This window comes from Fistularia commersonii, chromosome 33, assembly GCF_037954325.1.
Source record: "Fistularia commersonii isolate RoL2024-O1a breed Wild chromosome 33, RoL_Fcom_v1.0, whole genome shotgun sequence".
Taxonomy (NCBI): Eukaryota; Metazoa; Chordata; class Actinopteri; order Syngnathiformes; family Fistulariidae; genus Fistularia; species Fistularia commersonii.
Window position 1 is genome coordinate 10,507,273 of NC_141316.1, and position 20,000 is coordinate 10,527,272.

Consider the following 20,000-nt stretch of genomic DNA (forward strand, 5'->3'; position numbering starts at 1 on the left):
CCGGGCCGGCGGGAGAACATGACTGACGGCTCGTTGACTTTTCCAGGGTTTTTCGGAGCCGGCGGGGCTAAACTGGATTCCGGTCTGGATTCCCCCGTGCGGCGGGTCGGAGGGGTCGGGAGGTCCCGGGAGGTCCCGGGCCACGAGCCGCCTCTCCGGTTCCCGGCCCGCCGTCAGCGGCGTTCTACCACAACCCGAGGGATTCTCCAAGAATGTTCAACACTACTTGTCTCGGTCGGCAGCGTGGGATTCTGCGAGAGAAACGTTTCCGAGTTGCAGAAGCGGCGGAGATGAAGCTGCGGAACGTCCAACCCCGAGAAGACCGGGATGTGGCCACGAGCCGGATGGACCCGCCGCGCCCGGAAGTCCAGATTTCTTCTCGTCTCATGTTTCTGCAGAGGACGCTCGGTGGATGCTGACTCAGCGGAGCCCATGTGGAGCTACCAGGCTTCCTGAAGATGGCAGATGCTCCACGGCGGCCCGGCGCTCCTTTCCGGAATTGCACTTCTTGTAAGTCGCTTTGGATAAAAGCATCTGCCGTCATTTCGCAGCCCCTTCGCCGTGTTTTCCGACCTTGACGATGTTTTTTTTTACACCGGTTGTTTCTCCTGGAGGTCAGGAGGTCCCGTGGCTGCAAGTAGTCACGTGTCTCTACACGCCACCCTGTGATTGGCCGGCTCAGGGCGACCAATCACGGCAGGGAGAGGCTCCGAGGCCGAGTACGATCACGCGTTAATTCACGCCTAATGTCTCTTTTCTGCAAAAAAAAAAAAGAACCAGGGCGGGTGTGAAGCGTTTGCCTTTAAATCAAAATGATTTGAGGACGAGCGAGCGATGATGTTTGGACTAGAAACTGTTCCAATGACAAAAAAAGACAGCAGGCAGAACTAGATGTTCCAGAGATGAAGATGTTGAGGTTCTCTTTGGGAGTGACCAGGATGGAGAGGATCAGGAAGGAGTCTATCAGAGGAACAGCACATGTTAGATGTTTTGGAGAGAAGGTCAGAGAAGCCAGACTGAGATGGTCGGGTCATGGACAGAGGAGGGATAGAGAATATATTGGTAGACGGATGCTGGAGTTGGAGCTGCCAGGCAAGAGGTCTGGAGGAAGACCAAAGACAAGATTTATGGACGTAGTGAGAGAAGATATGAAGGTAGTTGGTGTGAGAGAGGAGGATCCAGAGAATAGGGTTAGATGGAGAAGGTTGACTCGCTGTGGCGACACCTGAAGGGAAAAGCCGAGAGAAGAAGAATCTATCACAGGGGTGCAGGACATGTATGACCGAGACAAAGTGATGATTGAGATGTTTTGGACATGAACAAAGGAGTGTTCATGTCCAAACCATGATGAAGATCTGGGTAGAAGGTTGCTGAAGGTGAAGCTGCCAAGCAAGAGGTCTGGAGGAAGACCAAAGAGAAGATTTATGGACGTCGTGAGAGAAGATATGAAGGTAGTTGGTGTGAGAGAGGAGGATCCAGAGAATAGGGTTAGATGGAGAAGGTTGACTCGCTGTGGCGACACCTGAAGGGAAAAGCCGAAAGAAGAAGAAGAAGATTTGAGGACGAGCGAACGGACGGACGCCGGACTCCTCGTCACTGCTGGAGGAGCTTCAGTTCCGACGTTTCCTCCTTCCTCCTTCCTCCTGGACGAGGTGGACCTCCTGGGCGAGGTGGATCTCCTGGGCCTGCGCTGACGCCGAATAGCAGCACATGGCGTTTGAAGGGCCGGCGCGGCGTCTCATTCCATCATGACACATTGCATCTGATCTCTGCTCCTGTCAATCACTGCCAGACGCCTCCAGCAGGGAATGGTGCTACAGTAAAACAGATCAGTGTGTGTGTGTGTGTGTGTGTGTGTGTGTGTGTGTGTGCACCTTAATGGCTGACGCTCGGTTGGGAAATGAGAATCCAGAGTGCGTGGACGTCGTTCTGCAGGGGGGGGTTAAAAGTCCTAATTCCCCGTTTTCTGTTTTTCCCCCGGCCGCATTTACTTTTCAATTTGGCCAAAAAGCTTTTAGCTGTTTTGCCTTCGGTAATAATCCTGTTTCTGGCGGAGCGTCCGGCTGATGGAGTGAGGAATGGAGCGGCGGAGGGGTAATGACAACCCTCCCGCTTTTCTTTTCTACTGTGTCACTCCATTCTCCTTCCTGCCCCCCCCCTCGCCGCCACCACGGGCCGCTTATCGACCGGCCGCTCCTTCCTGTTTGTGGTACTAAGAGGTTGAAATTAGATCTGCATCTGCAAGGATTTGAGATAAATTGGGCAGCAGCTCAGCCGTAACTCGATTTGCCTGATGCTTCTCGGAGGGCGGAGGAGAGGAGCGCGTCGCCGGACCAGACAACAACGCCAGATGGACGCGGCGTGAAGGTGGCCCGCGCTTTCCTCAACTTCACCGGGGTTGTTTGGGGGGGATTGAGACTCTCAAAGCACACACACACACACACACACACACACACACACACTCGGCGACTCCCGTTGCATGTCCCAGGAGAGGAGTGTGTGTGCTCCATGGCCTCTTTGTGCGTGGAGCGGCGCGGGGCGTGGACCTTCTCCTTTCACCGGCCCGCTTTGATCCGACAGCCGACACCGAGGCCCAACCCGACACCGGCGGGTTGTTACCGTGGCAACCAGGAGATGGAACCCTCCGCACCTTCGCCGCAGGAAGCGCGGTGGCTCCGACACCAACTTCTAGAAGATCTCATCTTCGGCTCTCTCCATCAGCCGAGCCATTGTGGTCCAGATGGAATCAGCGCCCTCCTGGTTTCTTCTGAAGTCTGACCGTTCCGCACACACGCACACACACACACACACACACACACACACACACACACGTGGACTGGGGTGAAAACCTGTTCAAATCCCAGAGAGTGTGAGTGTGTCCCAGCGCCAGCGCAGGAAGGTGGATGTAGCCTGATAGCGTGACCTAAAATAGACACAATGCTATCAAGTCAAGAACGATACGTAGAAATCGACTTCCTGCGGCGCCACCCCATGACATTTTTTGTCCGTAAGTCAAAAGTGTGTCACTGAGCTTCGACACGCTGGAATCTACACGGGAGTTTCATTCTTCTAATTTCCCCCCCAATGGAGAAGCTTTCCTTCCCCCCCCCAAAGCTCCGCCTTACGCCTGGGAGACACAACGGAGGGCAAAGTGATTCCAAAAAGAAAAGTAGACCGGTTTGAAGTAAACAAAGTGCCGCGTGACGACGTATTCTAGGAGTGTTTGTGCGAATTCTTCTAAACGACGTGGACGGGACAGACGTGCACGTGAAAGACGTTTCATGAAAGGATTTGCCCTTTTAGCAAAACAAGAATAATTATACGAACTGTTTTCAAAGTGCATTAATTGCATAACATAGAGGAGAAACTCACCTTCAACTTCACCAGGGTTGAGACTCTCAAAGCACACACACACACACACACACACACACACACACACACACACACACACACACACACACTCGGCGACTCCCGTTGCGTGTCCCAGGAGAGGAGTGTGTGTGCTCCATGGCCTCTTTGTGGTGTGGATCTCGGAGGTCTGGAGATCCTCCGGATGGATCTGAAGGTGTTGGCGAGTTCACTTGGATCTTGGTGGACCTTCTGCGATGGAGAACGAGGAGAGCGACGTCCGCTGAGGGAACCTGGGGATTTCAGGGCAAAGGTCAAATAAATAGGTTTAATGATGGATGAGAGAGACGGAAGGTCGTAGTTTGCCCTGGACCTCCTGGATCTTCTTCTGTCCAAATGTGAGGGTGCAACCTTCTAAGATGAGCTTCAACACGCTGGTTCCCTCAGCCGTGGACGCAGACGCTCCTCCTCCCTGATCCTTGGCGGTGAAGGTCTGGAGATGCCCTCCGCCTTCACCCAGCCAGCGCCAGCTGCGAGTCGTCGGTCCTTGACCAGAGCCGGGATTTCTCCAGGTGTGATCTTCTCCTCCAGGTTCTTCCACTTTGTAAGCCAAAGTTCAGTCTCACGTGGAGGTCGTCATGGTGGCTGAAGATCTGCTCACTTCCAGAAGAACATCTCAGAGTAAGCGTGCGTTCTCCTCTGGAGCCCGTCCTCGCGCCAACATCTCAGGTGCTCGGACCGCACCAGGAGCTCCTCGGTGTCTGCTGGGAGAAGATCTCAACGATCACCAGCTCCTTAAAACACATTTGTTTTTGAGTGATGGTGTGTGTGTGTGTGTGTGTGTGTGTGTGTGTGTGTGTGTGTGTGTGTGTGTGTGTGTGTGTGTGTGTGTGTGTAAAAAGAAGGTGGAGCTTTCCAGGAAAGCCCAAGGAGGCCTCTGCGTGGGCTTGGAGGTCCTCAAGACGTGTTCAAACAGGAGCAGAGCTCCAGGTGGTGGCCATGGAGGAACTCTCCAGAGGGTTGGACCACAGAGAAGTCATGCAGGTTCCTCCTTCTGGTTAATGTGAGGAGCTCAAAACCTGCTGCTATGTCAACACACACACACACACACACACACACACCTTGTCTGCTGTGGGTTCAGATCATGTGTTTTAAGGCGGCAACTGAACTTCAGTTTGCAAATAAAGCGATGTTATGACACACCTGATGTTCTGGTGCAGCAGCGCTGAGGAACATCTGCCTGGAGGCCCCAGGCAGGCCTGATCTGGCCCTGTGGAGCTCCTCCTCACAGTGAGAAGGTCCCAGCTTGGACTCCCACCAGGGGGCTTCTCTGTGAGGAGTCTCCACGTTCTCCTCCGGGTTCCTCCCGCGATGCCGGAGGTCCACCGAAAGCCTTGAGCACCTTCACGTCCCTCAGGGCTGCAGCAGAGGAACGAGTCCATGTTAATGATACAACAGCTGGATTCATCTCTCCTCCACCACCTTCTAGCCCGGACGCCTGTGGAGATATCTCCTCTGCCTTCACCGAAAGACCCGCCTCCGTGTCTTCAGGAAATCTGCCCCCGCGTTCGGTTCCTCGGTTCACCTTCGGGGCCCTCGGATCTGCTCAGGACCATGCAGATCTACGTGAAGGTTGCAGCAAAGATCTGTCCAAGATGGACCATCCAAAGTTCTTGCCAAAGCCAGGGAGGACCCGGCGGAGCCTCGGGCTCGTTGCCTTCCGGTCTGGAGTTCTTCTTTGTGTCTGCAGAGCAAACCTTCTCTCTGAGACCCTCATCTCAAACATCTGACCCGGAGCTTCTTCTCGTGCTTTGAGGTTCGATGATCTCCGTGTGGAGAACCTGGTCCAGGGACCTTCTCCATCCACCAGGGAGGAATCACACCTCCATTCCTTCTCCTTGTCAAACCTGTGGAGACCCGATGCCTGTCTGATGATAGTTTTCAGCAGAAACATCTGGTGAGCAAGAACCTCCTCAGCAAACCACCAACCCATCCCAGCTCAAAGGACCTGCAGGAGGAGATGCTGTGAAGGTCCTGGTTTCTCACCTGGTTCCACCCAGCAGGACAAGCGGACCGGAAGGCGGTTGATTCAAAGGAGATGAAGCTCCGGCCTGGAGGGGAAAGGAAAGACGAGATGTTTGGGGACGTTGGACGGGACGAGGAGCAGAAGAAGGAAAGGGACGACGTCTAGACGATCGGTGGAGAACATCAGGAAGAGGAGCTGATTGACATGGCGAAGGACCCACGTAGCAGGACGTGGAACCGGAGAAGAAGAATTCCGGTGATCACGTCCTGCTTTGGTTAGAGCGTCAGGGCTTCCAGGGCGTGAAGGTCCATTTGAGAGCAGGTTCTTCTCCATGGACGGGACCGGCGTTGTCCTGCACCAGAAGCTCGGGCGCTCGCTTCCTGCAGGAGATGAGGTGACGTGACCTCAGCAGACTCCTGAGCTCAGCTCTGCTGTCAGCTGAGATGTTTTGCTCAGGACGGCAGAACTCTGAGGAGATGTTCTGAAAGGAGTCCGCTCAGATGGTTGTCACGTGATGGAGACGCCTCCTGACCATCTCCCTGACCAACGTGATCCTCTGGATGCCAGTTATCTCAAGAAAACCTCCGATGGAAATAACCCTGAGATCTGGAGACGGATGCTGGCGGCGGAGGCTTCTTCTCGCACCAAAGACCTCCAACCAGGATCTCCAGTGGAGATCTTCAGCGGGCTTTGGACCTGGGCTGCGCCGTGGCGGCATTTCTCCTGGAAGGGTGAGGTCAGGGCCTGCAGATGATGAGGAGCAGACCATTAGCGCCCAGATGAACGCGTCCACGTCCACGGCGAGAAGCTCCAGAGCCACCGCCGTGATGTCTTCTGCCCTAATTAGATCGGACCTCGGAAATAATGCGAGAGGAAAGCGGAGGGAGGAGGAAGGAGGTGAAGAACATCTCCGTTCCAGGCCTAATGGGATCGCTGTCGGCCCCGGAGGCAGACGGAGCCGACCTCCCTCCTCCATCATCTCCATCATCATCTCCATCATCATCTCCACCCTCGGCTCCGGAGGTCTAATCTCATCACGCTTCATTGTGAGCGCCGGCTGAACCTCACTTTGGGGGCGGAGCCAGGGGCCTGGAGGCGGAGCCAAGGGCGACCGGCAGTCATTTCCAGGGAGCTTGGAGGTCTCCGCCTGACCTGGACCTCCAAACCATCAGGCCCCAAAGGGTCTGAAGCAGAAGATCAGAACGTAGAGGCGGGGTGGCCTTCATGGCTTCAGATCGAGGTTCTTCTTCTCCCTTCAGGAGCCTCGGCCAATCATTTGCTTCCATCTAACCCGCCTTTCACGTCCAAACCGTCTCAGTCTGACTTCATCTCAAGAACATCTAGCACGTGTTGTCCTTCTGATGGACTCCTCGCCGATCTTCTCCATCCTCCTCGCTCCCAAAGAGGAACCTCCACATCTTCTCCCCGGTGTCTCCAAACCAGACATCTTCTTCTCCGCCTTTGCTTTACTTCTAGCTGATACATGTGTCTCCAGCTCTTCTCCAGGGTCCTTCAGTCCTTCACCTCCTCCTCACCGCTCCAGCTTTGGTTCCTCTGGTTTTCTATCCTGCCTGACCTTCATCCTTCAGTGATGCTCGGATGTTCTTCCACCAGGCGTGGAGGAACCGTTCTCCTCTGCGGACGCCGACCTCTGACCTCCGAGGACATCAGTCAGATGTTCTTCTCTCTCCTCGCTGGTCTGCTGCCCCGGAGTCTCCAGGGAGATGATTTCCTCCTCCGTCAGCAAACCTTCGACCTGGACGACACATTTGACCTCCGAGAAGTTAATCCAGGAAGAGGCGAACCTGAAGCTTGAGTGAACATCTCAGCAGAGCCTGACCTCCACCATGACCTGCACGTTCACGAGACGTTAGCGGTTAGCTGTGGAGATCCGAGTGTGTGCCGCCCACACACACACACACACACACACATACACTGTTCCTCCCTAATGACAACAGGGGCCATTAACCCGGGAATGTGTTTGGACACCGGTTGTGTGTGTGTGTGTGTGTGTGTGTGTGTGTGTGTGTGTGTGTGTGTGTGTGTGTGTGTGTGTGTGTGTGTGTGTGTGTGATTATTGAACAAACAAATAATGGCAGGAGGAAACACTCCGTCTGCAGGTCTGATTTTACACGTTGTCAGCTTCCTGTGCCCAGACCGCTCCACACCGAACACACACACACACACACACACACACACACTTGGCCATGCTTCTGGCTCAGTAGAAGTAGTTCAAGCCTCATTGTCCTCCTTTTGGAGCTCCAGCCCTGCGGCCTGCTGTCTGTCACACTGGCATAGGATCACACACTGGGGGTGAGGAGGACACACACACACACACACACACACACACACTCAGAGACAAATCAAGAGTGGCTAGAAGAGCTTTATTAACAGTAGAAGGCTGTGGATGGAGGTGGAGTACAGAGGAGAATACGTGTGGATATACAGGTGAAGCTCCGCCTCCTCCGGATCGGCGCCGCGTTCCTCAAGTGCGACATCATCACGCCACCTTCGGTGAAGGAGCATCTGCGGCTTCCCGCTCCCGCCTGGCGCCGCAGGGATCAGAACCTTCTGGAGAAGCCTCCCTCGGGCGCCGGAGACCCCGGAGGAGGCTTTCCACCTCGGCACAAAAACATTTTCACAAGCAAGAAAAGAAAAGGTTTTTCTTGGAGAACGGAAATAAACGTGGGCGGGGGGGCAGAGGAGGCCTCGCTCAGGAGCTCCAAGGCACTTGGGATCCGACGAGAAGGTGAAAAAGTGGAAGAGACAAATACTGCTGAGGAAGGTCCTCCTGACCCTGAAACAAGCCTGGAACCCCTGCGTGGAAAATAACGCCCAGAAGATCCTCCTCAGCCCAGATTCCTCCACGGGTTCTTCATTTTGGAGTGACAGGAGAAGCAGCGAGACCTCCTGGAGCTTCCTGGAGCCTCCTGGGGCCTCCTGGAGCCCGGCTCGGGATTCATCGGCCTCCTTTATCACCCCCTCTGCGCCTTCCAGGCAGAGATGATTGTTGCAGACAATGTGGAAACAGGACACCCTGGCACTCCCTCCCTCTTCCATGATCTCCCTGCGTCTCTGCATCCTGAGAACATCTCGCCATCCTGACTTTACATGTTGACGGGAGGAGCTGAGAAGGTGGGACGCCTGCAGGAGGAGGGAGGAGAAGGTCCGTGCAGACCCCTGCATGCACGCATCCAACCATCAACTTAAAGAGTGTGTGTGTGTGTGTGTCCATGACTTTAAATTCATATAAGACTTGTGTTGAGACATGCATGCATGATTATACGGTGAAGTGTTTATGTACAGTGTGTGTGTGTGTGTGTGTGTGTGTCTATCTACATCCACTACAATCATAACTGAGTAACACAGCTTCCAGGTTGCTCCCCTTCCAGCTCCTCAGGGGGCAGAGTGTGTGTGTGTGTGTGTGTGTGTGTGTGTGTGAGCTCCTGATCTTCAGATAGCCCATCCCAGGGAGTCCTCTTCCTCCAGAGCTCCCTCCAAGAGGAACGCCTCTCATGAAGGCACCTCAGGCGACGTGTGTCCGTTGAGAGGAGTTCCACGGAGAAGATCTCAAACGTCCAGATACGGAAGTTCTCTTCCTCCGGTAGCAAACGTTGGTAGGGTTGAAGACCTCGTAGCGGTCGGCTTCCGCGAGCAGGAGGTGAACGCCATCACTGACCGCAGGTGTGAAAGTCATGTCTGAATCTGCAGAGGAGCAACGTAGGAGCAACGCAGGAACGGCGTTGGAGCGCCGCCGCTCTCGCCAGAAGGTCGGAGAAGATCCAGCCTCGCGTCGGGACGCCATCGGATCCGCGTCGTTTTATTTTTATTTTGAAACGCAGGAAAAGAAGGCCTGCTGTCACCTTCTCCGGCGCGGGGGAATCGTAGGAAAGGGGGAATTTAATGCGGACAGTTTTGGACGTCCGGCGCCGCCGGCGTGGAGTCACACCACGGAGGTGGCGGTGGGCTTGGCGTGGGCGGGGCTGAGAGCCAGGCTCTGGGCCACGTCGCCGCGGTTGATCTTACGCAGGGCGGCGCAAAGCGCGTCCACGCTGGCGCTTTCCCTGCTCGCCCAATCGGACAGCAGCGCTCGGACGGGGTGCTCCTCCTGCCTGAAGGTGGCGATCCGCTCCTCCTCGTAGCCCAGAAGACCCGCCAGGTTGCACCAGTCGCTGTCCTCCATGCCGCCGTCGTCCCCCTTGCCGCCCCGCAGCAGCTTCTCCACCTTCTCCCTGGCGTGGAACGGCAGCAGGAGGCAAGGTTCCTCGTCCATGGTGACCACTGCGGGGACAAGCAGAAGGTCAGGTCTCCCTGAGGAATCCGCGGTTTCCACCACAAGCGGATCTGTCAGCGCTGAAAGGTGGAGGTTGAAGGTTCCTCCACAGGAGCTTCTTCCCCAGGGGACATTCTTGTCTTTCACCTTCTGCGCGCATCAAAACAAAAAGCCGGCTCTGCCAGGCATCGCTTACGAGGCGTCCTGGAGAAGGTGTGTGTGTGTGTGTGTGTGTGTGTGTGTGTGTGTGTGTGTGTGTGTGTGTGTGTGTGTGTGTGCTACCTGTGTGTGTCTGAGTCTGGCCCTGCTGCTCCTGCAGGCTCTGGCTGTCCACAGAGATGCCGCTGTCGCTGTGAAGCTTCTCGCCCTCCGGGGACGGCGTCTGGTTGGGGTTGGGCGAGCAGTTGTTGGCTCCTTGTTTGTTCTGCTTGCAGCTGTTCCATCTGTGCGGGGCGAGCAGAAGAAGGTCCACGGGTCAGAACCTTCTGGACGCACGACCGTCCGGCCTCCGGTCCGCATCTCATGCAGACACGAACCCCCTCCGGGATTCTTCTTGTTCAAAGCCCGATGATGAAGATACCAGGCTCCGACTTCTAATCCAACGAGGGGAACGGCGATCGATCGGTCCGATCCCAACCCCGATCTCGATCCTCACCTCTTGAAGATGATGAAGGCCACCAGGCCCACCACCACGGCCGCCAGGATGGAGCAGTAGATGGGGATGAGCTTCCCGTTCAGGCTCGGGTGGATGGGCTGGGAGAGTCCATCCGTGGAGTTGGTGACGGCGTCGGCGGGGCTGACGGCCAGGGGAGGATCTCGGCTGGAGGAGACATTCGGGGGAACTGAGGAGGAGGAAGAGGAGGAGGAGGAGGAGGGGATGCCGAAAGGTGTGGTAGAAACCAAGGAGAACCTCTCTGTGAAGGAAAGGACAGCAGAGGAGGAGACCTTTAATGGAGGTGTTTCAGAGGAAAAACTTCCCATTAACAACATCTAGATGTCACTTTTGGACCAGTGGTCCATCCATCCATCCATCCATCCAGCAGGTCCCCCCTGGACCAATCACAGGGAAGCATACAGAGATACAACCATTCACCCTCTCATCTACACATCTGGACCATGCAGGGTCTCCGTGAACCTCCTGCATGTGTTTGGACTGCAGGAGGAACCCGGAGAACCCTGAGGAACCCCACGCAGACACGGAGAGAACATGGAGGCTCCACACAGGAAGACCTCCTGAGGGAATCCAAGCAGGGACCTTCTGCTGTGAGGAGGAGGAGGAAGAAGAGGAGGAGCTGACCCCTGCTCCACTTCCCTCCACGCAGTGGAGTTACTGATGAAAACAAATATAAAGGACGGAGAAGAGGCTGCTCAACGTTCAGTTCGGATATCCTGCTTCTCAACCAGTAGAAGTGTTCTTCTGTAGTACATGCACACACACACACACACACACACACACACACACACACCATCATGTAGCAGGGGTGTGTTTTAAAACAATAAATGTTTCCTCAGTCTGTGACTGTAACCCAGCTGCAGAGCGTCCAGATGTTTGCCTGCTGAGCCGGCGGGGTCACTAACTGATCTGCTGATGTGCCGTGCAGGCACGCCGCCGCCGCCGCCGCCGCCCCTCCCACCTGTGTGTGCGAGCGGCGAGCGGCGAGCGGCGAGCGGCGGCAGCCCGGGTGCAGACGGCAGGCTCGGCCCAGCTCTCTGGCTGGGGGGCAGAAACGTGGCGGAGACATGGATCGCTGGGATGACATAAACCATGCGGGTTAACATGCTGAAAGGAGCAAAATGAAAACATGAATTGGATCTACGGCCTGAGATCGGACGCCGCTGACAGATACGCGTCGGCCATCTTTTCTCATACCGTCTCACGCTGCAGCCTCTCGCCTCGACCCCGGTCCTCCTCCCGGGATCTGCTGAGGACGCCATGCGCTCCATTCACACACACACACACTCTCGCAGATACGCACACACACTGGCAGCTGGCGGGCTGCGCGCTATAGACGTTAACCAGCCCGCGGAGAACGACTGGGGGTTCCGGAAGGAGATTGAACCCCCCCCAGATGAGACCCAGACATCTCCTGGTCCAGGTGAGACCTTCACGCTGCTCTGCTGGAGCTGCAAGGCAGCCAGAACCGGTTGGGCGACTCCTTAACAGATCTTATTATTGTTATAGCTAAGTATTATTTGGCAGTCAGTGGAATCAACCCCCCCACCAACCCCCAGCTTTTAAGAGAAAACACACCTGGCATCCACTTCTGTGTGTGTGTGTGTGTGTGTGTGTGTGTGTGTGTGTGACAGCAACCACGCCTGAGCGCAGGAGGGAGGGCGAGTGCTTCCGATACGCTTGTTTCTGACTGGAAAGGCAAAGGGCCTGGAAGCTCAGGTGTTTGCTGGAGGAGCAGGAGGACCTTCTACCCGACACACACACACACACACACACACACACACACACACACACTCCTGAGATCATTCCAGAACGCCACTCTTCCACCGCTTCCTCAGACTGGGTGCTCCCCTCCTGCTCACTTCCTTCATCTGAAATTCTGCTGACATGCACCAGACTGGACACACCAGTGTGTGTGTGTGTGTGTGTGTTGACACTGGTGGAGGTCAACCACTGCAATCCGAGCGCTGAGAGGAGTAACCCGATCGTTTTTATCGAGCGTCTGCATTCTTCAGCATCTGCTCCCCTCATTGTCCCCCCCGGCCAGTAAACGTCCTCCCAGATTCCTGCTCTCCATCCGTTCATCTGTTTGATTAAAAACGCCGTCATGCGTTGGAAACGCGCGGCAGGTGGCGGTTCGTGCGGCTCCGCGGACACCAAGAGCGGAAGCGTCGGCGCGGAGGTCAGGCCGGCCCCGGGGCGGCTGACTCATCTGCCAGAAATGCCGGCCTTCGGGCGGCTTCGCACTTCCTCCGAGCTCACAATGGCGGCCCTGTGGAGGCCGGGGCCGCAGGGGAGGAGGTCACCCGTGGACGCCGAGCTCCGGGCAGAAGATAGAAGTCTGGACGTGGAGCGAGAGCGAGCCGACGCACAATGAGCGACTCTGTCCGGCTGAGATGGACGATCGCCGGGCGTCCGGACGCAAGAAGATTCAGCTGCTCGGAAGCAGCTGGCACCTTTCCTGGCGTCTTCTCGCTTCTTCAGAAGATGCCTTCGGTGAGCAACTCAGAGGACAATCACATTTTCCCAAATCACCTCCTCCTGCTTCCTGTCTGCCCGGCAGAACATCACCCTCCCACATTAGATCTGCTGAGCTCAATAAGACACCCATTGATCTCAGTGTGTGTGTGTGTGTGTGTGTGTGTGTGTGTTGACCTTCCATGGTTGGATTTCAGACGCACTCAGAGCCCTGATCCTGCAATCAGTGCAGACTGGAAACTGAACATGGACCTGTGACTCTGAGACAAGACCATGTCCCACCAGATGTCCCCCCTCTAGATGTCGCGCCCCCAGAACGCCGAGACATACGATCCCATAAAATGTGTAAAAGACTCGGCCTCTTGTTAAACGGTCACCAACGGCTGCGGGCGTTTGGCTGGTCGGGGAACAGAACATTCTTGGGTTGAAGTGGTCGACCCGTCCACAGTGAAGGCATTGTGGGGCTTCTACCCCACCCGCCCCTACAAACACAAACACACACACACTGCAAAGCTCCACGTTTGCCTCGTGGTGTGTTACCCAGCACGTGTTTTACCATGCTAAGTGCAAAGAGCTAAAGCTATTCCGCGGTTCGCTCCGATCGCGGTGAAACCGAAAAGAGGTGAAAGGTCAGCTCCGGCTCGGGTTTCCAGGAGGAGCAGATTGAGAAGAGCGCCTGTTTCTATGTTTCCAGCCAAACCTTGATGGCTGTCGGCGAGGACAGAAGAATGTCAGGTGGATAAGAAGTGGCAGGGACGCCTTTTTTGAAAGGCCATTATTCCCCGAGCTTTGAACCCGACACCGGGTTCCGGGTCGGCCGCGCCCGAAAACACCCGCCTCCCTGCAGAACCCCCTCCGTCCCGAGGGTCCGAGCTCCTTCTCGTGAACTTCGCTCGCTCCCGTGTTCTTCTGAACCCCGGAGCCGGACCTTGACGTCCTCACGTTTGACCCCCGCCGGTCCCCGGGGAAGCGCACACTCCCCGAACCCCCGTGACCTCTGACCCCTACACATTTCTTAGCCCGCCTGCGCTAACAAGAATTGGCATCGCGCGTCTTTAGATAACCATCTCTGGCTCCGATCACGACCCTGCAGATCCGGTTCGCCGGCCGCAGGAAACTCTGCTTTCTACCTGAAGATAACCTCAAATCGAGACGTGGCTTCTGGTGCTCGGCGCTGAGTTTGGCCGGCGGGCCAAACTCAAACGCTAATGTGCACGCTCGTCTGGCAGCGCCACAGATTTGCCGGCGCTGATAATGCTCGTGCTCGGCTAAAAAGGATTAGGTCGGGGAATAAAGAGCACGTAACGAGGTTAGCGCGGGGAATAACGTACGATGATGCAGACCATACACCGCCGGCCCTGAGCCATCGTGCCTGGAAACGGCAAATTCTCATTATGACGTAGAAGTCTACTGTGTCGGTTATCTGGAGGGCGGAGGGGAGGAGGTCGCGGCTCTGGTTATCTCCATCTGGGATGAATCATCTCCCCGGCCCTGCTCCCGGCTCTCTCGGTTCAGTCGGACTCCATTAATGCTTCATCCTCAATGGAGGACGGTGGAATAGAAACATCTCCTCCCGTGGAGCTTCACCTGAATCTCCCGAAGCCGGAGCCGCCCGGGGTTTGTCGGACTTCACCTCCTCGCTTTGGTGAACATCGACGGAATCAGTTAGCGGCCACATTTGGTCAGAGGTCCGGTTTCTGTGACGAGGAGCTACTTTGGCCGGCGGGTCCTTCAAGCAAGAACGACGTATGATTGAAGAAAAGCGCGTTTATCCACCGAGACCCGCTGAGCTCGTCGCCTCCGCCCGGATATTTACACCTGAAGAGGCGGAGTCACTATCTTCACGGCCGTGAACGTGAACGCCACTCCGTCTTGACCGCCAGAAGAAAAGGTCTCCAAGCTCCCCGATGCTCCTCTGGTGGAGCGTTGAGGAGACACAAGAGGCCCCTTTGAGCCGCTGACTTCATCCCTGTGATAATAACTTCCTCCGAAGTCCCGCTCGCCGTCAACAGCTCCTTTTATTGTGACGTCGGGAGGAGCGTCGATTTTTAATCTGCGGAGGCGTGGGGTCGCCGGGGTGAACGGTGACCGCGGCCACGAGGAATTCGGAGCAGGGTCGGCCAGACCCAAAGCCTTGAAAGAAGATCGGACCCCGGCCTCGGAGACGTGACCTTCTTGCGATCCCCAGGAAGAGCTCGGTCTTTGTATGAGTTATTGATGACCGCCATTCGGGCCGCGGCCCGCCATTCGCCCGCTCGCCACCCACAATGTGTCAGTGTGCGGGCGGGACGAGGAGCCCGCGGCCGGCGGCGTGGATCTTCATTCCGCGGCCACCCTGACATTGTTCCCCGTCTAGTTGGTCGTGACCTCGGGCGCCCTCGTTTCAATCACAATGGCTTCAGTCAGCGCGGTGTCGGTATTCTCGACAGCTTCTCCCGTACGCTCAGAGAAGCATTCCACTGGAGCTTTTTTAGATACATATCTTAAAACACGTTGGATGTTTTTAAGTTCAAAAAGTCAAATTGCAGAACATCTAAACTAAACTATGGCTAGGATCAGGAATGAGTCCATCAGAGGGACGGCACATATTAGATGTTTTGGAGAGAAGGTCAGAGATGGCTGGGTCATGGACAGAGGAGGGAGAGTGAATATGCTGGAATTTGAGGTCTAGAGGAAGAGCAAAGAGAAGATGGATGGACGTAGTGAAAGAGGAGAATTTGTCACAGGGGTGCAAGACATGTATGCCCGGACAAAGTGATGACTGAGATGGTTTGGACACGAACACTACTCTGTTTATGTCCAAACCATGGTGAAGATCTGGGTAGAAGGTTGCTGAAGATGGAGCTGCCAGACAGGAGGTCTAGAGGAAGACCAAAGAGAAGATGTGTGGATGTCATGAGAGAGTATGTGAAGTTAGTCGGTGTGAGAGAGGAGGATCCAGAGAATAGGGCTAGATGGAGAAGCCGGAGCCTAAAGAAAAGAAGAAGATCCCAATGCAACACGTCATGCAAAAACAGGTTGCACCCTTGTTTTCACCCATTTCTTCTCCGCTACCCAAGGACGTGGCTCCCCCCGTTCCCCGAGCAGGAAGTGCGGAACCCTCCCTACCTTTGCAGACCGTGTCACTGAAGGCGGTGCAGGGCTTCAGCAGGATCCCGTCGTCGCAGGAGGCGCAGGGGATGCAGGGCTCCAGGGAGCTGATCTGGTCCGAGTAGGTGTCCCTTGGACACTCCTCGCACACCGTGTCCCGGTCGAACTCGCAGCTGTACAGCATCCCCCAGCCCTCCGCGCACTTGGTGCACGGCTTGCACGTCTGCGTGGTGGTGTTCAGGAAGTAGCCGTAGTTGCAGACGCAGGTGGCGTCGCTGATGTCCGTGCACGGCTTGTCCATGCGCAGCAGGCCCGTGCATTGCGTGCACAGCTGGCACTTTTCCGTGTGGCTGAGGTTTCCCGAGAAGGTTTCACCTGGAAGGCGAGGGAGGGAGAGGGTCAGCGAACGCAGAGGCTCCGGGTTTAAACGGTTTATATTCGGTTTCGAGCGCGGCATCGAGATATAGAATGGTCTCTTTTGTGGGGAAATCCAGATTTAGTTCCCTCGCGGATCACAAGGTGGGCACGTGGCAGCGGGACGGCCACACCCGGCCACAGATTTCAAGAAGGGAGGACAGGAACTAATCCACGCCGCGCAATCTAAAGATTTCAGCTGGGCCGTCCCCAAAGCTTTGACAATATTTTCACGGACCGGCCTTTAAGGTGCGGCGGATAAACACATATTTAGACTAAAATATAAATAGTCCTGCTTTTTTCTTGCCAAATTCTTGTTTTTTAATGCAGGCCAGTTGGTCTCCAGGCGGATTTGAAGGCTTCATCGCCTCATTGGAGAGCCTTTCGCTGCATATTCTGCAGAGTTGGCTCGGCGCGTGGGAATCACCATATTTTCCTTGCGTCTCCTGGTGCTGCGCGTCTGTTCAATCCAGCTTTCGTTTTCTAAGTGCTCATCGGCTCTTCTTTTACCTCACTGGGCCTTTTCTCCTTCGCAAAGACCTCAGTTTTTTACTCATTTTGCAAACTTGTGGGTTCAATATTAGCGTCATAGACGGATGGTATGGAGGGAATTCATTTTTCCAAATAAAACATTGTTCAGGCTTGGATAATAAATAGAACAGAAATAATGTCTGTCATTAATTCTTTCCGTGCGGCCCGGGACCAAACAGGACGGTACCGGCCCGCATGCCGGATCGCTGCTTTAGGTCACATTTTGTGGGGCCGTTGCCGAGGGGGAAAAATAAAATCAATAATTCTCGTTTTATGGAATAGTATTTCAGCTGGATAGAAGACCGGCGAACCATAAATTATGCAACAGAGCCATCGGTCAGATGAGGTGTCCGAGCCTCTGTGTGTGTGTGTGTGTGTGTGTGTGTGTGTGTAAACTGTCGATGGAGTCATATTATATGTGATCTTCTATTTTATCTGATACCGCGCAACATTGACGCGCAGCCTCTCCCAGAACATGTGATACGAGGGCCAAACCGAGGTTCTTCAACCGTAACGTCTTCACACGTTTGTTGAAATGGCGGCGTGGAGGTCGGGCGACCTTTCCCTCCTCTGCGCCCGCCGTCCACCTCGGCACGCCGTCGCATCGAACCGCACCATCAAGTCAAATCATTAATTATGTCTTCAAATGCGACCGCGCTCGTTCAATAATTGATAGTTCAGCTGTCGCCGGGTTCCTCCGGGTTCCCCGAGTTCCTCCCGCCGGCCAAAACACGCAGGAGCTTCAGTGGAGACCACAAAGGGTCCAGGGTGGATATTTGTACGTCTTTATGTGGCAGCTAATGAGTGAATTGTTGTACGTCCATCAGTGTCCCTGCGACGAAACCCCGCCTCTCGACCGATCGCAGCTGGGATAGGCTCCGCCCCCGCCGGATAGGCTCCGCCCCCGCGACCCTCACTGCAGGATAAGCCGTACAGAATGTAGATATTTATATTTACGCTCGGCCCCGGCGTCCCCCGCAACCCTGCAGGACGGACGTTTTTTTTATGCTCTACATCCAGCAATCAGTCCGACCTCCACATGTTTGACGGACAGAATAAGCCGAACGTCAGGGCCGACTGGTCGCCATGACGATCACCCGGAAAGAGAAGGGCCGCAGCTGCTGGTCTGATGACTGTCAGCGAGATGTCCAAAGCTCTGCAGACTCACCCCCCCCCCGCCCCCCCCCCCCGCAGTGCACTCACAGCCATTATCATAATGTCATTCATCAATAATGCATGTCAATACATTTATAACTCTAGCTGGAGTGCACGTGGGGGTGGGAGGTGGGGTGAGGTTGGTCTTTTCCTGGCTCCGAGTGTCATAACAATACTTTTAAGCCTCAATCCCACATTCATTCCTTTGCGTGGTCTCCTGCGCCCATAAAAGGAATCAGGATGCTTTGGAGTGTGTGTGTGTGTGTGTGTGTGTGTGTGTGTGAATGCATATGTGCACATGTAGACGAAGCTGCTTGCTTCTGTGTCTGAAACAGTTGTTTCATCTCCATTCATCTGCTCATTCATCCAAACTGTTGCCTCTGTGTGTGTGTGTGTGTGTGTGTGTGTGTGTGTGTGTGTGTGTGTGTGAGAAAGCATCTCCTTTTCAAGCAGGGTCTCGTGCACGCTTGTACGCTGTGACCATGAAGTTTGGCCTGGGAATCTAAATCTAGTGAGCCACCATGTTAATGCCGCGACGCCTCAGACTCCTGTTTTGGCCAGAAAACAGATGAATAGATGAATTTCAACAGAGAGCAAGCTAAGCTATTAGCTCTATGTTAGCCCTATGTTAGCTCTATGTTAGCCCTATGTTAGCTCTATGTTAGCCCTATGTTAGCTCTGCGTTAGCTCGATCAGGCTCTATGTTAGCTCTAAATTAGCTCTATGTTAGCTCTATGTAAGCTCTACATTAGCTCTATGTTAGCTCTGCATTAGCTCTACGTTAGCTCTACATTAGCTCTATGTTAGCTCTACGTTAGCTCTGCGTTAGCTCTACGTTAGCTCTACATTAGCTCTATGTTAGCGCTGTGTTAGCTCTATGTTAGCTCTATGTTAGCTCTATGTTAGCTCTGAGGGAGGACAAGGTTAGTACTCAGTGTGCATACCCTGGACCAAAAATACATTTTAACAATCTCATTCATCCATTCATTCATTCTCCATATTGCTTATCAGGCCGGCTGCTGGAGGCTGGAGTCCATCCAGGCCACATTCACCCCCTCATCCACACGACATGGAGACAAACAACCATTCACTCATTCATACGTCACATTGAGACACAGAAACATTCAGGCTCTCATTCACATCCCATGGAAACATGCAATAATTCACCCTCTCACACATCATATATAGAAAAACAACCATTCACTCACTCACAGATCATGGAAGCATTCACCCATTCACCCTCGCCAACAGAGTCTCCAGTGAACCTCCTGGACGGTTTTGGACTGTGGGAGGAACCCTGAGGAACCCTGAGGAACCTTGAGGAACCTTGAGGAACCCTCGCAGACGGGGCCGGGAGGAGGTGAGCGAACACAGGATGAACACATGAATTTCTGTCAGCACTTAAAGTGACAGCAGCCTCACTGAAAGTCAGGTCTTCTGCAAGGACCTCCTTCCTGTGGCTGTCGAGGGAGGGCTCAGCCAGACCACACACACACACACACACACACACACACACACACACACACACACACACACACACACACACACACACACACACACACACACACACAGCATTGCTCTATAGAAACGAGGTCCTTGAAGCCTCTCTGGGTTGTGATGTTATCTCCCAGGGCTTCATCTGCTCTGCCTTCCTATTGTTCCCCCCAGTCACCCCTGAGTGCTCCAGGCCTCCTGGAGGTCTGCAGAAGGCGACTGCATACGTTCATGTGTGGACCGTTTGTCCAGAATGCACCGTCTTCTCCCAAAGACACTCCAGATAAGATTGAGCTCCGTGACTCTATCCACATCCACCATCTTGGTGACTTCTCTCATGACCCGACATGTCGGTCTCTTTGTGCGTGGGCGCCGACCGGGGGGGGGGGGGGGGGGGGGGGGGGGGGCTCGCAACCCTTTCCTGGCGTGGCTGCAGGACGGCGAGGGAGTCCGGAGCGCTCTGGGAACATCGGAGAACTGGCGCTGGCCCAGAAGTGGCCTCTTTACACTCCGGCTCT

The 20,000-nt window shown here is 54.9% G+C and overlaps 1 protein-coding gene across 1 annotated transcript in view; it reads right to left on the reverse strand.

Annotated features, from left to right (window-relative positions):
- Positions 1–7,737: 7,737 nt before the first annotated feature.
- Positions 7,738–20,000, reverse strand: part of ngfrb (nerve growth factor receptor b) — a 17,185-nt gene continuing 4,922 nt past the window's right edge. Inside the window, exons 3-6 of the mRNA XM_086140630.1 lie at positions 15,907–16,263; positions 10,303–10,561; positions 9,930–10,090; positions 7,738–9,655 (exon numbers count right to left, since the gene is read on the reverse strand). Coding sequence (XP_085996756.1) covers positions 9,318–9,655; positions 9,930–10,090; positions 10,303–10,561; positions 15,907–16,263 — 1,115 coding nt within the window. The 3' untranslated portion in view covers positions 7,738–9,317. The remainder of the gene's footprint in view (positions 9,656–9,929; positions 10,091–10,302; positions 10,562–15,906; positions 16,264–20,000) is intronic.